Here is a 16,062-nt window from a genome sequence, read left to right on the forward strand (position 1 = left end):
TTTTACTTAATAGACTAAGAGAGTTGAAAATTCAAAAAGATATTAAAATACATTGTGTACATATTAAAAATATAACATTGCAGTCGAAACATTAGCAATATGACTGAGCTTCCAACAAATCCAATTGTATTTTGTTCTCTAACAACTCTGTCAATTACTCAAGAAACTCTGCTTGTATAAAATAAACAATAACAATATTGCACATAAAATAGAACATAATAATTATAACCCAAAAAAATGACAAGCTTTCATAGAAGTTGCTTCTATATTTCACTAATCGAATTCTTTAATTTTTTAAGCTTTGTGAGTTTTAACGATGTTCTACTTCATAAAAATATTTGCCCAATATTTTTTACAAATTACTATTTACGAAATAAAATTTACCCCAAAATCAATTCACAAAGCTTACACTTTTAAAAATAAATTTAAATTTACAAGAATTAAAAATATATAATTTAAAAACTATATTGTTTGTTTTGAGTTTTTTTTTTTTTGTTTAATTTTTGTTTCTTTTTCGATTTTTCGTTTTGTTTGTTTTTTGTTTTTTTTTGTTTGTTTACATATAGAATACATTAAAATAAAAATAAGATAAACATAATATAATATACATATATATTTTAAATAATATTTATTTTTTTAAAAAATAATAATATTAATAAAACTAAATTTATATATTTAAATTAAAAAAATCTATTTAAATAAAAAAAAAAACAAATGACATTTCTTTTTTTGTTTGTAAATATTATTTTTTATCTTCCTCAACAAAAATATTGTGTGTGTTCTTTTTTAAGAAAAAAAAAATAGATATGATAGTTTATAAATTTTTTTGATTTCTAGTAAATTTTAAATAACAAAGATAATAATATTTTTTTTTGTAATAAAATTAAACAAAACAACAACAGAAAAAATAACGAACTATTTCTTTCTTTATATAGTATTTTTTAAACAACTTAAAATATTTAAAAAAAAAAATCAATGTATTTCGTTTCTGTATATTTTTTACTTTTTCATTTCAATTAAATTTTGTATATATTGAGAGAAAAAGGAGAAATTGTATGTGAGAGAGAGAGAGAGAGGAAAATAATTATAATGGGATGAGAGAGACAGAAAGTTTTTCTTAATTTTTTTTTCTTTCAATTAATTAATTAATAATAATAATAAATCAGTAGTTGATACGGATTGGCTTAGACAACAACAAAAAAAAAATAATAAAATTAAAAAGAAAAATAATAACAATAATAAAAAGAAAAACCAACTACTATTAAAAAAATGTTATCATATATATTATTACGGTTGTCGAACACCCTTTACCGGGACTTACACCGAACAGATTTTAATAAATTATATCTTAAAAAAAGGCGAATTTCTGCCGCCAGAATCTGGCAAAATATAAATATTTAAATGTTTATAATTTTTAAGAAATCTTAATTTGTTTAAAAAATAATATTCCAGCCAAAATGAATTTTAAAATGACTTTTTACCACTTTCCAATGAATTTGGAAATGTTTGACATGGCGTGTTCCTGTTCACATTAGGGGTGTTCGTATATCATTAGTTCGTATCATCAGGGGCGTTCATTAGGCGAGTAAATTCTCCGATTTGCTTAAAAATTCTGATGGTTAACATTTTAAGCATTATTATACAAACAAATTGCAGATAAGTTTGGACAAAAATATGAAACCTGTCAAATTTTAGAAGTGGGGATGAAATCCTCTCAGAGAAAGAAAAAATTGTGCAAAAGTACGCAAACTCTTTTAGGACAAAATTATCATTTATTAAAAGAAAAAAAGAAGGCACTAGCTTTTGAAAGATTTCAGACTTTTGTCCGAAGAAATTTTTGGGCAGAAATTTGCAAGAGGGGCTCTCTTTTTTGTAAAAAAAAAACTACACAGTTTCAGTCTAATCAAACAGGAATTGGGTTAAAAAAGTTGAAAAAAGGAGAATTATTTCTGTTTTAGGCAGTACCTAAACAGCCCTGTTACATGTAACATTAGTTATACATTTTTATTTCATTTTTGGCACACAAATTGAAAATGCCAACTTTTGAGGTTCTGGGTAGTCAACCTCCGTAAAAAAAAGATCACTCAAAAGTTTTATTTTGTATTTAAGTGCCTTATATCATGTTTTCACTAAAATCCAAATAAGATATTTTCGTAAACTATTTCATTTTGAATGTCAAATGGTTAATGGTAAATTGCTAATCCTCATCGAGGTAAAATGGATCGAAAGATTAATTTGAAATTAAAGGCCCCAACCCATAGAATCCGTTCCACCCGTTGTGTCAATTAATCCGTTGAAATTGAAGGATGGGACAGAAAGGGGTGACCCAAAGAAAACGTTGCATGACGGATTGCTTTTTGACAGCTCACTTTAAATTCCAAGGTGTGTTCGATATTTTCTCGATGAATGTGCACTAAGGAAGTTCTGATGCAAGAAATTGTTAACTATTATCGTTGTTCTTTTTTTTTAATAAAATACGCTACTAGACTTTATGTATGTACTTGCTCTTCAGTTAAAAACAATTTTTAATAACAGATTATCATTTGTAGATATGACTTTGGCATAGTAAAATTGAACTCTACAACAGAATTTTAGTATTTAATTGATATAATTTATTAGATATATCATTAAATGTTACTTTTATTACATTTTCTTCACAAATAAACAACTAAAGTTCACAATTCATAAAATCAGAAAAGAAAAGAACACAGTTCTTAGTTCTGAAATTCCCCGGTGTGCACTCCGAAACAGAAAATCGAACTGATCTATTGTTGACAACCAATGTCAAAGGATACGACAGATGAAAAAGTAGAAAGTTGGGCTATTTCTTCCGTCGAATTCGTCAAATACAAATAATTGATTTATTTTATTCATTTATCACATAATACGATATTTTGATAGGAATAATTATATTCCACATAGTGTAGTTCCGATAACCAATGAAAGATACAAAATATTTTGCTTATTTTTTACTTTGGTGTACTTAGCGTAGTTCCTTCAACATCAAGTGCGGTCCTACCTTTATTTTAATTATTCTTTCAGATCATTGAACACTTCTACATAAGATGTTTCCAAAATGATTGGAAAGTGGAAGTGTTCATCGCTTTTGACAGGATCTTTGGAATAAGTTCAGTGGGGAACTTCCAACGATTGTCAGTATAAGAAAATAGTCAAAAGAAAACAGAAAAAAAAGAAAAAAAAAATGTACAGCTATAGCTGGGATGGTGAAGACATAAACAAACAAAAGGAGGCGCGAATTGTGATAGAGTTTTGTGAATTTAGTTCGTGTTTTCCAAAATAAATATGTAAAATTAATTAATTTTTTTTAATTAATCGGAAATAAAAACTTTAAATTTGAAAACAATCGCGAAATATAAAAGTTTTTGTGGTTAAATGATTTCGAACACACAGTGTTTGTTGTAAGTGTGTGTGACAATATGTTTTTTGTTTACATTTTCCCTGCCGAGATATGTCAAATTAGAAAAGGAAAAGACAAAGATAGTTTTTGGAATTTCCCTTTATGAAAAAAAAACAACGCCAGAAACAAAACAATAACAAACGTTTAATGGCGTTTTTAATTGGCAATCCGGAATTGTTCTTCGATTCAGAATCCCAATTGAACAGTTTTTTTTTATTCCGAAGAATCTGAAGTTTAACATGTGCCACATATATGTGTAATCGCACCAAACTTCATTTGTTTTTGTGCTGCAAACATTTTGTACTGCTAACATTTAAATCTATGAATGTGTGAGTGATTCTGCTTCTGATTCTGTTTTTAAAACCAGAAGAGAAATTCTGTTTTTTTCAGAATCAGAACTGTCAGTTTTGATTTTTGGTTTTTTGTGAAATTTTTTGAATCCAAAATGGATGCCATGCTATGGTTTTTGTTTTTTTTTTTGTGAAAAAATTTGTTTGCATCCATCATGGATGTAATGGCCTTCCACTGCGGAGTTAATATTAAAAAAACAAAAGCAACTTTTCTGACAGACAGCTGCCAAAGTTTATGTACAGTCGTGCCAAATATTTGCATGGATTTCAAAAATCAACATAGATAAACAAAAAAACACACCTATGGTTTTTTTTCAAGATTTTTTGTAAGTAGGTACATATATGTATGAACATATTCCGTAGGAACATTTCATCTTCCATTTGCCAGGAAAAGTCTGGGAAGTGTACCTTTGTATGTACATATATAGTATATACATAATGTACATAAGAAAAAGGCCGTAATATTTGAAGGCTCCAGGGGAAAAACAGCACAAGTCCGTTCCAACTCATTTCGAGAAAAATGCATTTTTAAATTTTGTTCTCCATACAACTTAGTACTTAAAGCACACAATTTATTTATTTTTTCAGCAAGGCTTAAATTTGTTTTATAAAAGTAAGGATGCCATCAGATAGTGGTCAGTAAATACTACAAAGACCTCATCATTCGTTTATTTTTGACAAAAAGTGGACATGTGCCGTTTTTCCCCTGGACCCTTCATTTGCTCTTTGCGTGCTATAGGGGCGTAAGTGTTGCACCCCTACTACGATTGTCAACTATCAATTCTTTGCCCCTGGGTAAAAAGGACTTACATAAATGATAGTTTACCAGAAAATCCGATTGAAGTTGAAAATCGATGAATTTTTGAGCATTGATCCTCTTATTTTTATAAGAAAGAGTTACTCTAAATTTATGTTTTTGATTCTCTTTTCATCAAAACCCGAAAGTGCAATTTTGTGACTTAACCTCTTTGTAGCCGGAAGCAAAGAATTTATAGTTGTTAAAAAAAAATTCGATCTCTTATTTGCTTTGAAAAAAATTTGAAAACGAAGAATGATGCTAACCGTGAAATGTAACTGAAAAGATCCATTAAAAAAATGACCAGTTTTCCCCCATTTCGATTTTAAAACATCAAATTTCAGTATTTATCAACTATCAATTGATAGTTGACAATCGTAATAGGGGTGTTAGGTCCGTTAAGGTACTTCCTAGGCTAAAATATGATAAGTGGCTATTAAAAATGAAAAACAATTAAATCACGTAGGTAGATACGAATTTTAAAATTTCCACTTTTGAATAGCGATATAAAATTTAATGGAGTGTGAATTAAATGGGTCTAAGATAATTTTTGGAAAAGCCCAATACAACAGCAAAGAAAAATCGTCAAAGGAAAAATTGTCGGATGTAAGAATCAGACAGAAACCTTACGTTCAACAATTTTTTTATTGACGATTTAAGGTGGTGAATGCATGATTCAACATCGGTTCAAGTTCTTCAAATTGACCAAGTTTGAGATATTAGTTGCGGCAACCTGTTTGAAATAGAGTTAATTATAAAATGTATGTACAACTTAGGGAACCTAGAAGCCGTGTTTTATTGGTAACTCAGTACTTAGCTCAGTAAAATTTAAGACGGTAAACAACAACAAATGATTGCTAAGGATAAAAAAAAGTTTTTTATTTGTTGGTTTACAGAGAATATTTTTTTCTTAACATATACATTATTTACCCTTCAACAATAAAGGATTATAAAAAATAACTAAAAGTAATCGTTTTTTGTTATTTAGAGCATAAAATGTTTACTCAGTAAAATACTGAGTACCAATAAAACACGGCTAGAATTGCTAAATTTAATGTGCCATATTCATAGCTGTTTAACTTAAACTGGGGCTAATCCAATGTATTTTAAATGGGATAAACACGAGTTTTTTAGTAATTCTCGACTTTTTAAAAAACACACTCTGCATTTACATTTGTACCTACCTACCTATACTTTCTTTTTATTTAAGCATGCGAGAAGTCTCGCACGGGTAAGCTAGTTAATCGTTATTTATCGATTGAACTACTACTAGTCGACGATGACAGCGACGAAGCTGAAGCTGACTGAAATGTCGTCGATTCTAAAAATGTACTAATATTGCTATGATTATTATTATTATTATTAATATTAAAATTATTATGATTATTATAACTATAACTACTGCTTCGATTGTTCGTCATACCGATATCACCAGCACCTTTTTCTATTTCTGGCGTTGGTAGGGAGAGTTTTTTCTTTGAATCTATAACCATAACAGTATGGCTGCCACCATCTAAACTATTTCGTTCTACTGAACTGAATGTGGTGCTACTGCTGCTTATATTATCCACCACACCACTACTGCTAGTCGAACTGATACTTTGGCTGCCTTCGCTGGCGCAACAGTAGCCACTGCTGCTGCTACTGCTGCCACCAGTTTTGGCTTGTTTAGGACTAATGTCACCACCAGTTAAGCAATCGGTATCGCCAGTGCTTCCAACATCACCACAACCACTACCAGCATTATTAGTAGCTCCTGAATTATTATCACTTTTGACAATAATCAAATTGAGAATGGAGTCGACGTGTGTTTTTCGTCTAGCTGGTGTTGCTTTGAACGTTGACGATGAATCGAAAACATCACAATCTTCATCGGGAGGAATTTGTATTTGAGTTTGAAGAGTTGTTGGGGGAGGATCAAAAACAGATGGAAGAGGTGAAGGTGAAGGAGATGGTGAAACAACTTTTTTTGTTTCTTCTAATTTGAAACCAATCGATTGAGGTTCAATTGGTTTGGCAATCACAATTCCATCACTTTTTGTTTTGTTTGCACAAATATCAACCACTGAAGTAGAAGAAGGAGCAGAAGAAATAGAAGTAACACAGGCGGCGGCGACTGGTTTTGCAATACTTGTTATTGTTGGCAACAAATGCTCCTCTATTTGCCGCCGCAAGAGCATTTGATGTGTTATGGCCGGCTTGAGATCGAGTATATCCGAGTGGGAACGTGGACATTTGCTTGTAGTAGAGTTATTCAAACTCAATTTATTATTATCACATTTGGATGATGAGTTGTAATAGCCATCGTGATTGTACTTCAGCTCAGAGTTGCTATTTGCATGCGATTCGGATTGTAATAACATATTCGAATAGGGAACGCACAAATCATCCATTAAATTTTTTTTGCTTCCCATTGTTGTTGGTAATTTTTGTTTGTTTTCATTTGAGAAGGAAGAACTTGGAACATCACATTTTAAGTTTTTCTTTTTTATCAAAGCCAATGATTCTGATTCATCATATTGGAATTCTAAATCTCTAACGGGACTTAAAGAGGCCAATTGTGTACCAATATCGACAATATTACGAATAGCCTTATCGGCAGGCGATGTGCCAAGTGGTATAATTTTCAATTCGCCGCCGCTATCAGTTGTGGGTAATCTGAAATGATATTCTGTCAAAATTGGAACTTCACCACTTTCGATACTGCTAGCTTTGTCTAGAAGATTTTTCGGACCAATACCGACAAAATGTAAATCATCTTCTTCCTTCGATTCCAAAAGAAGACCACCCTTTTCCACAGAACCTGCTCTTGTTCCAATACCACCACTTGCTGTACTACCAATCGAATTCAAGTGAATACGACCGGAAACACTGCCGGCACTGTTACGACGTCCCATCATCGGTATGGTCGTTTGTTGTGATAGATTTTCATGAAAATCCGGATCGACTTTGAAATAGCTGTGAAGCCATTGAAAAGTTTTTTTCGTTGGTGGAATTTGTTTGCTTTTGACCTTTTTTTTCTTGAGAAGTTGTTGGGATGCGGCTGTTGAAGATGAAGCATTGCCAGCACAATTTATGGCTAGACTTGAGCCCAAAGCTGGACTAATAGCTTTCGCTTTAAAACGTTGACTATTGATCAATTTAAGGAATTTGTCACGGGCCGTTGTGCATTTTGTCGTGGTGATGGAGGTGTTTGTGTTGGTGATTGGAGACTTTTTCTGAATACAAGTATCAGAAAAGCATGGTGTTTCGTGGCACTTTCTGTGGAAGAAATTCAAGTGACGAGATTTGATTGGCGTTGAGACCAACGGAGATATTGTTGCTTGGTTGGTGGTGATGTTAAGTTTTTGATAGGCTAGATTGAGACCATTTGAAGAGGATGATGGATAGGGAGCCGGTGGCAAAGGTAAAGGAATAGAAAGTGGTAAACTTTCGTCGAATTTTTTTATTGGTTGTGGTTTTTCTTCATGGAGGAGTGTTTTAAAACTCGACGCAGATGAAGATGGGAGTAAAAAAGTTGAAGAAGAAGAAGTAGAAGAAATAGGAAGACCACATTTAGGGCTTATGGCTGTAGTTGTGGTTGTGGTAATTGTGTTGGTTTGGATTGTGTCTGCAGTGGTTGAAGATTTAGTTGTGGTGGTGGTGGTGCTATGAGATCTGATCAGAGACACACCAGCATCATCATCATCTTTATGTTTATTATTTTTTATTGAATTTCTATCATCATCATCATCATTTGGCTGACTTACTAAACGTTTGTATGGAAAATATGAAGTTGTGGTAGGAGTAGTAGTAGTTGTAGTGGTAGAGGTAGTAGTAGAAGTAGTAGTTTTTTTGGAAGACTCACCGGATTCCCAGTCCTCCTCATTGCCGCCACCACCGCCACCCACACCAGCTGAGGACGATGAGGATGTCGATTGGCTACTGATGCTGCTGCTGCTACTGCTATTGCTGTTACTGCTCGTATTGTGGACATTTTGACTGCTTGAAATGCAGTTTTGTTGTTGTTGTTGTTGTTGTTGTTGTGACGATTGATTCTGTGCCTGCTGTACGAGTTTTTGTTGTTGCTGTTCGTGGTGTAGGTGATGCTGATAATGATGGAGGTGGGTGTGTTGTTGTAGTAGCTGTTGCTGTTGTTGTTGCTGATGCTGCTGATTCTGTTGTAGATAATGACTACTACTATTGTTTTGATTTTTATTATTTGATCGGTTTATTGATTCGGGATTTACGGACGGCGTTGGTTCACTACTGCGTTTCTGATGTTGTGATTGTTGCTGGTGATGACGCATTTGCATATTATGATTAAGATGCATATTATTGGTACTTCCACCAGCAATACCACCACCGCCACTGCTATTATTACCACCATGTTGTTGTTGTTGTAATTGTGGTACAAATGGTGGCATACTTGTTGGCTTTCTACTTCGTTCGATTGTTGGATGTTGTATTAAATTATGAAAAGCATCAAAAGTTGGGTCGCCACTTTTACTCGATGTTGGTATTGCTGATGATCCAAAGGTAAGCTTATTGGCATTGTGTGTTGTTAAGCTATTCACATGATTATTGTGAATTTTGTGCTGGCGAAGCAGTGCGGTTTCACTTCTATCATCGTTATTATGAAAGTGCGGGGAGACTGGTTTAAGGACAAGTTGTACCTGAAAATGGAAAAAGAAATAGTTTTAATATTGTGTTTAAAAGGCATTGCCAAGTTTTTCAATTTAAATTACAAATTTGAATGAAGGGCTTTATACTTTTAACTATAGATGCCAACAAAGCCTTGAAAAACTATGTAACGATTAAAGTGATCAAGAATAAGTAAAGTTGAGTAAACTTGACTTCACTGCAACTGACTAATCAACCATCTTAGAACATAACGAATAGAAAATTTTGTTCAGAATAAGTACATGGTAAATGTTATGACCGAATCAAAACCTGGATAACAGGAGTGTTTACCACTGCTATTTTTTAAATGAAATAACCAACGGCTTTGGAAACTGCAGTGTCTTCCTACCTGCCTGCTAGTTAAATGCTTTCTCCTTGCATGATCAGATCTAGATGTAAGATTGCAAGATCCCATAAGCTACATGGCATATGGGCAATGTGAAAACAGATTTTGAAGATGAAGGGTAATTATCTCGATATCTACAAACAGGTCATTATTTATTTTATCCAACTGCAGCGAATTTCGAATTATACAACAAGATCACTTCAATATTTAAATTAAAAGAAAATAGAATAACTCATCAGTTTACTTTTACATAAGAAATGAATTTAAAAAAAAATGATTTTATATAAATTTTTTCATTGTTGAACCTTAAGTTCTATTGTATGTTTTGTAAAATGAACATGAAATCATATTATAATCATGTGCTCTCAAATGTGTAGTCTAACTCTTTACTCCCACAGCCTAAATTCCACAAATGGGAAAACAGATGGAAGATGCATACACTGATATTCCTTATATAAGACAAATCCGTTAATCGCTAACAATCAAATTATATTAATGTAGAGAATAAAATCTGCATAAGAGATAAGACTAGTTGTTAATAACCAACGAAAAAAAAACAACAATTTTTTAGTGCGTTACAAAAATGATGTTAAATTATTAATACATAAAAGAAATATATTTGTGCAAAAAATGTAAATAAATTTAAAATTAAATCATCAATTTATCAGCAAAGATTAATTTTATGTATGACTTACTATTTAATAAATATTCAAATATTAATTAATATTGTTAAATGATTAAAAAAGACAAGGTGAATGAACTCTTGAAAAAAGAAGGAAATCATAATTAAAATCAAAGGAGATTATTAAAAGTGATAAGTTTTAATAAAAATGTTGTAATTTTTTTCTTATCGAAATCTTGTTCTTCTTTTACTCAAACTAGTTCAAGTACTGTGTCTTGCGATAGTAAAACAAAGAGGCTAATGGGAACTGATTTGACCAAAATCACTTAAACTGAACCTTTATCGAATATTAAGATTTTAATTTGTTAATGACAAAAATAAACATAATCAAAAGATAGCAAAAAGAATTTAAATAATGCTCGAAAGTTATGTACAAGTACATATACATATATTTTGTATGTTCCCTTCACTCTTAGACTCAGAGTCTAACTAAATTTGTTTCTCTTTAAATAAAAATTACATATTAGAATGAATTTTTTTCAAACAATATTTGCTAAGAATAAGAATATGGCAAAAACAATGCTTTCTTAAATTTACATAGAAATGGATTTGAGTCATAAAATGGCTTTCCATTCTAATTTATATTAAAGAAACGTATTTCTGTTGGTTTATTTAATTGCAATGGTTTTCAATTATGATTTTTTGCAAGCAAGAAATTTTAAGCACCCAAACTAATATGGACAAAATGACAAATGAAGTTTTAGCTTTACGCAACGAAACTCAGAGTTGCTTCAAATTCAAGATTATTCAATGAGAATCAAGGATTTTTGACTAACTAATGCATAATTGCAAAATCCATTCCAATTGTTCAAAAAAAACTGAGGAAATCCTTTTCCGTAATGGACTTGTGCAGTTCTTGAATAGATTTGTATATTTAAAAATTTTTAGTTTGAAAATTGACTTTTTAAAAACTACTCATCAAAACGATTTTATTTCAGACGGAAAGAAACTATTTAACGCCGTTTATTTTTGTCTTTCGTTAGCGTTTAATATATTTTTTTTTAATTTCAAGTCAAATTGTTAGAAATTGTATTTATTTTAACCCCACATACACGCCCTAAACGCATTATTTTCATTTCTGATTGTATTCAATTCGTTTGACTTAAAATGCTCCTTTAATAACATAACTCAAGTTTCCGAAATTTAACTCTAAAATAGCATACTAACTTAGCACAAACGGTTACTTAAAATCTCTTAAAATTACAACATTTTATCTTCTTGGAAGCTTTATATGCTCAAATTACCTGTAAGAAAATCCGGATTAAGAAACGCAATTAGACGATTGATCGAGATTTTGAATGGTGTGTTGAAGACTAAACCATTATCTTGCTTTTGGGTTTTTTCCTGATTATATCAAATGAAAATAGCTAATAAAAGCATTAAGTAACACACATTTACATGCCTGCAAAACAAGTACCTGTACCTGATGACGTGGATATTTAAGGGGTAATAACACCTTGTAAACCACGAAATCAAGCGTTATTTTCATCAGCGTATAAAACAAAGAAGAAATATTATTTTCTTTTAGTGTTTGTTTAGTTTAATTAAGTATATCAATAGGTAACAGAATAGGCTAATGTTAAATTTTTTAATGATGTGAAATTTTTTAAATGGCGGTGTAGTTCAGGATGATAGTAAAATTCTGTGCTCCCATCGGGCGACCAACTAACTCCTACAGTTTTTAACCGATCGGGCTGAAATTTTGTGCGGAGCTTAAAAATACTATTCTCTAGTGAAGTACGTAGGATTTTTTTGAAATATTAAAATTTAACGATTTTATGGTCTTTTTTTTAACGAATTTTGTTTTTGGAATAAAATAATTTTTTCAAACTAATGCCATTTCTTTAAAAATTAATATTTCAAGTATTTTTAAGCTCCGCACAAAATTTCAGCCCAATCGGTTAAAAACTGTAGGAGCTTGTTGGTCGCCCGATGGGAGCACAGAATTTTACTATCATCCTGAACTACACCGCCATTTAAAAAATTTCACATCATTAAAAAATTTAACATTAGCCTATTCTGTTACCTATTGATATACTTAATTAAACTAAACAAACACCAAAAGAAAATAATATTTCTTCTTTTTTTTATACGCTAATGAATATGACGCTCGATTTCATGGTTTATAAGGTGTTATTACCCCTTAATACATTTAGTTAGTTCTATGATTTTTATATTTAATATCAATGTTATTTTTTGTTCTGTCTGTACTACAGCTTCTGATCTAAAACACACAAGTGTAGGACACTTTTTTTTTAATGTAACTGTCATCCCTACGAAATTGAATAATATATAAAAACAAAATGAAAAAATTGCAAAACCATCATTATATTAGCCCAAGGGCTTTGTTGTTGTTTACCTTTTTAATAAATGAAGGTCGAACAATCACCATTTAAACAAAAATTAGTACAGTAACAAGTTGAACAAAACATAGAAGCGATTGCAATACTGTATCTCAATTACTACTACAACAGGCCTTGTTGTGCACACAAATAAGAACACAATGAACACAAATAAGATACTTGTTATGAAATTATGAAACAATAGCACATATTTTTCGCACTAACTAGGGTAAATCTGATTCCTCATTTTTAAAAAATATGAAAAACAAAAAAGTTAAAAGGACCTCCATAAAACTATATCCTTTCAGAATTTGCCTAATTGTTTTGTTTTTTTTAAATACATTTTTTCATATTTTACATAATTCGCAGAAATAATCATCAACTGATTGCAACGAACAAACAGGTTAAAAGGATATTTTTTACCTGCGCATCAACTTTATTGGATTAGCATACACATTCGCAATCTTTGTCTAAGTCAAAAGCAATTAAATTGCTAAGGGACATTGCAGTTAATACATATTCATATGCGCATATACTTTCACACCTCACAACAAGTTATTAGCTATTTTAATTTTCAATTGACAAAAATATTGGAAACAAAACCTATTTAAAGGCAGCGCAATAATTCATCAGCACTATTTGAGTTTGTGAATTAAGCGTGAAAGGACAAAAACCCGATAAAACGAGATAAACTCAATCAAAATGGGTACCCCGATGGTAAGTTTTTTTGTTAAAATAAACCCGAAAAATCATTCTTAAAGATTTTACTTAATAATTTTGTATTAACTTTTAATTTTCTTATTTTTCCTTACAGCATTTTCGAAAACGACAACTTCTTGAATACCAGATCCAAGAAAACTCTTCCCAACAAAACGAGCCCCACCAAACTCAATTAAATGAACCAAACTGCAATTACAGTTATGAACCCCAAATTACATTTGAATATCCAATGTCCCCAGCATCTACTCGTTCAGATCGATCAACACCAACAAAAAATGAACCCTACATCGCACCCAGCAACTTTGATTCGTTAGATCCAAGCGAATATTCAACTGAACAAATGCAAGTTCTAGCCAAACATACAGTTGCACTATTGGAAATGGAAAATTTATCACCCAAATCGAATAAAGATGCTCAAAAGCTCAAGCAAATTGGTGAATCTCTTACGGCCCTTGAAAACTTTTGCCAAGATCCAAGTACTCATCTAGGTGGCAGTGTAAAAAAGCTTACCTATGAACCTTCAACTCTACTTCATTTCGCTTACAATCTCAAAGAAACAATCGAGGAATACATTAGCCAAGAAATAGCAAATGCTTCACCAAATAAGTCGTCACTTTCTACTCTAATTTTGGCAAAATTAAATCAACTTAGAGTAAATGCATTGCTTAAACCCCAACAGCGTGTGGTGGAGCAGTTGAAATATGTTCCAGGTTATTGTTCACCGGAAAAGGAGTTTGAGGATATGCCTGTGGACTTGTCGGGTTTTTGCAAATCTGAAATGCAAGTGGAAGAAGGGCCTGAGGATTTGTCAATAAAGAGAAATAAACCTTATTATGAAACTGGTCCTGTAGCATCATTACCAGTAGAAGATGATGACATGGATTATGACGAGCCAACCCTTGTAATAGATGAATCATACGTTGAGACACAAATTGGAGATGATACAATCATTCAAAAATCTCCTGAAAAGACAAAATCTGTAACTCGACATACTCGCAGTGGATTGCAGCAAATAGCAAGTCGAATTTCAGGAATCTTTTCATTTATTAATCGAACCCAATCGAGAATGGAGGAACTTATGAGACAAGGAATCAATGTTGTAACGCTAACCTCGAGTAAAAAATCTAAGAAAAAATCATCAAAAAAGTCCAAAAAATCAACAACAACAACATCGTCATCATCATCATCGACATCATCAGCACCTGCAATCTACGTACACCCAGCTAAAAGAGTATTAGAACTGAAACAAAAATCATCAAAAAAATCTAAGAAAATTCCTATACTGCCTTCAATGCCTGCAATTCAAGAAGAATCTCCTCCTCCTGCTCCTGCTGGACGAGTTATAGTATACAATCGAAAACCATGGACAAATGGATTGGGAGATGAATTCAAATACAACACAAACTATCCAATTCCATCACCATATGATAGTGGTAGATGTATAATTGGACCAAATGGAACGACAATTTCAAATGAAGAATGGTTACAAATTAATTGGGATCAAACGCCACCATGTATAACGAGAAGAATTCTAATGATGTTATTTAATCGTGAATGTTTAGCAACACATAGTTTGACAGGCAGACCATCGCCGGCATTTTTGGAGCTTAATTATCCCGAGAAACAAGCATTGAATCCTTATATTGTTAAGGATATTGTTGATTTGGTAACTAGCCGAACTATTGCTACAGCAAAGGAAGTACGTATGGCTATAACAACTAAATGTGCAGATGAATCGAAAATGCGTAGATGTCGTGAGGCAAAATTACTTAAACAAGCTGAGAATTTGAGAATGAAACCGTATTGATGTAAGAAAAACAACTTTGAATGATTCCCAGTGATTTTTTCCACAGGGAAAATAAAGAAAAGAAAATTAAACTGAGTATAGTACAAATGTTAATAAAGATTTTAAAATATAAAATATTTAGGTATGTATTTATGTCAATTTTTTGTATTGTTATAAGTTAAACCAAAATAAAGATATTCAGATTTCTTGTATTCAGTACCATACTACTATTTTTTGAACTCTTCAAAATTTAAGCATTGAACACATTATTATATTATATAATTTATGCTTAATAAAAAAAGGTGCACAACGGGCATTGGTACAATTTTGTTTCCTTAAATCACTTACTTTAAATTTCAATTTCTATACTAACAGAATGAATCCGGATTAATTGGGAAAAATAAAAATAAATAAGAGCATAAAATACACTTAGAAAAATAAAAAAGAGATAATATAGTCGAGAAATCAAAAAATTACAAATAAATGAGTAAACCCTATATTAATATAGAACACAGGAAAAATAAAGAACAGGTAGATATTGGGCACGTTCAAAGAGCTAACATAAAGCTAAAAATTAGCAAGGAAACGAACCATTTTCTGTCAAAAATTAATCTGAAGGTATCCGAGAATTTCTGGTATACCTCAGGTATCCGAGTGATCAGCTGATAAACATTTAGCTTTTTTTATTTTGATTACTTTTCGGGGGCCATTATTCAGCTTAAAAATAAATACAAATTTGCAAGAAATAAAGTCAAAGCGATTGTGCAAGTACTATTCAACAATAAAAAAATGTAATTTGCTCAAAAGAAACAGTTTCCTCTTCTCAATATTTACATATCTTTTTAGTAGCTGCTTGGGCAAGCTATCTAGATAGCTCTTCGTTCAAAAAGATATTCCAAATACGGGTATCCCAGATAGCCTATCCGATAGGTGTTTGAACGTGCCCATTTCTACCTAGTT

General features: G+C 31.6%; 2 protein-coding genes across 6 annotated transcripts in view; one reads left to right on the forward strand and one right to left on the reverse strand.

Annotated features, from left to right (window-relative positions):
• Nucleotides 1-5,810: 5,810 nt before the first annotated feature.
• LOC129905098 (serine-rich adhesin for platelets) overlaps nt 5,811-16,062 on the reverse strand; it is a 158,307-nt gene continuing 148,055 nt past the window's right edge. For all 4 annotated transcript variants that reach the window (XM_055980480.1, XM_055980477.1, XM_055980478.1 and 1 more), the window contains one exon: nt 5,811-9,219. In XM_055980480.1, the coding sequence (XP_055836455.1) occupies nt 5,812-9,219 (3,408 nt within the window). In that variant the 3' untranslated portion in view covers nt 5,811. The remainder of the gene's footprint in view (nt 9,220-16,062) is intronic.
• Nucleotides 10,157-15,179, forward strand: LOC129905102 (uncharacterized). 2 transcript variants are annotated; one of them, XM_055980483.1, is made up of 3 exons: nt 10,157-10,204; nt 12,966-13,313; nt 13,411-15,179. In XM_055980483.1, the coding sequence occupies exons 2-3, from the start codon at nt 13,299-13,301 to the stop codon at nt 15,121-15,123; spliced, it is 1,728 nt and encodes a 575-aa protein (XP_055836458.1). In that variant the 5' UTR covers nt 10,157-10,204; nt 12,966-13,298; the 3' UTR covers nt 15,124-15,179. The 2 variants fall into 2 exon arrangements, with proteins under 2 accessions (XP_055836458.1, XP_055836459.1); XM_055980484.1 differs by lacking the exon at nt 10,157-10,204 and adding an exon at nt 12,515-12,825.

Source organism: Episyrphus balteatus, chromosome 1, assembly GCF_945859705.1.
Source record: "Episyrphus balteatus chromosome 1, idEpiBalt1.1, whole genome shotgun sequence".
NCBI classification, from domain to species: domain Eukaryota; kingdom Metazoa; phylum Arthropoda; class Insecta; order Diptera; family Syrphidae; genus Episyrphus; species Episyrphus balteatus.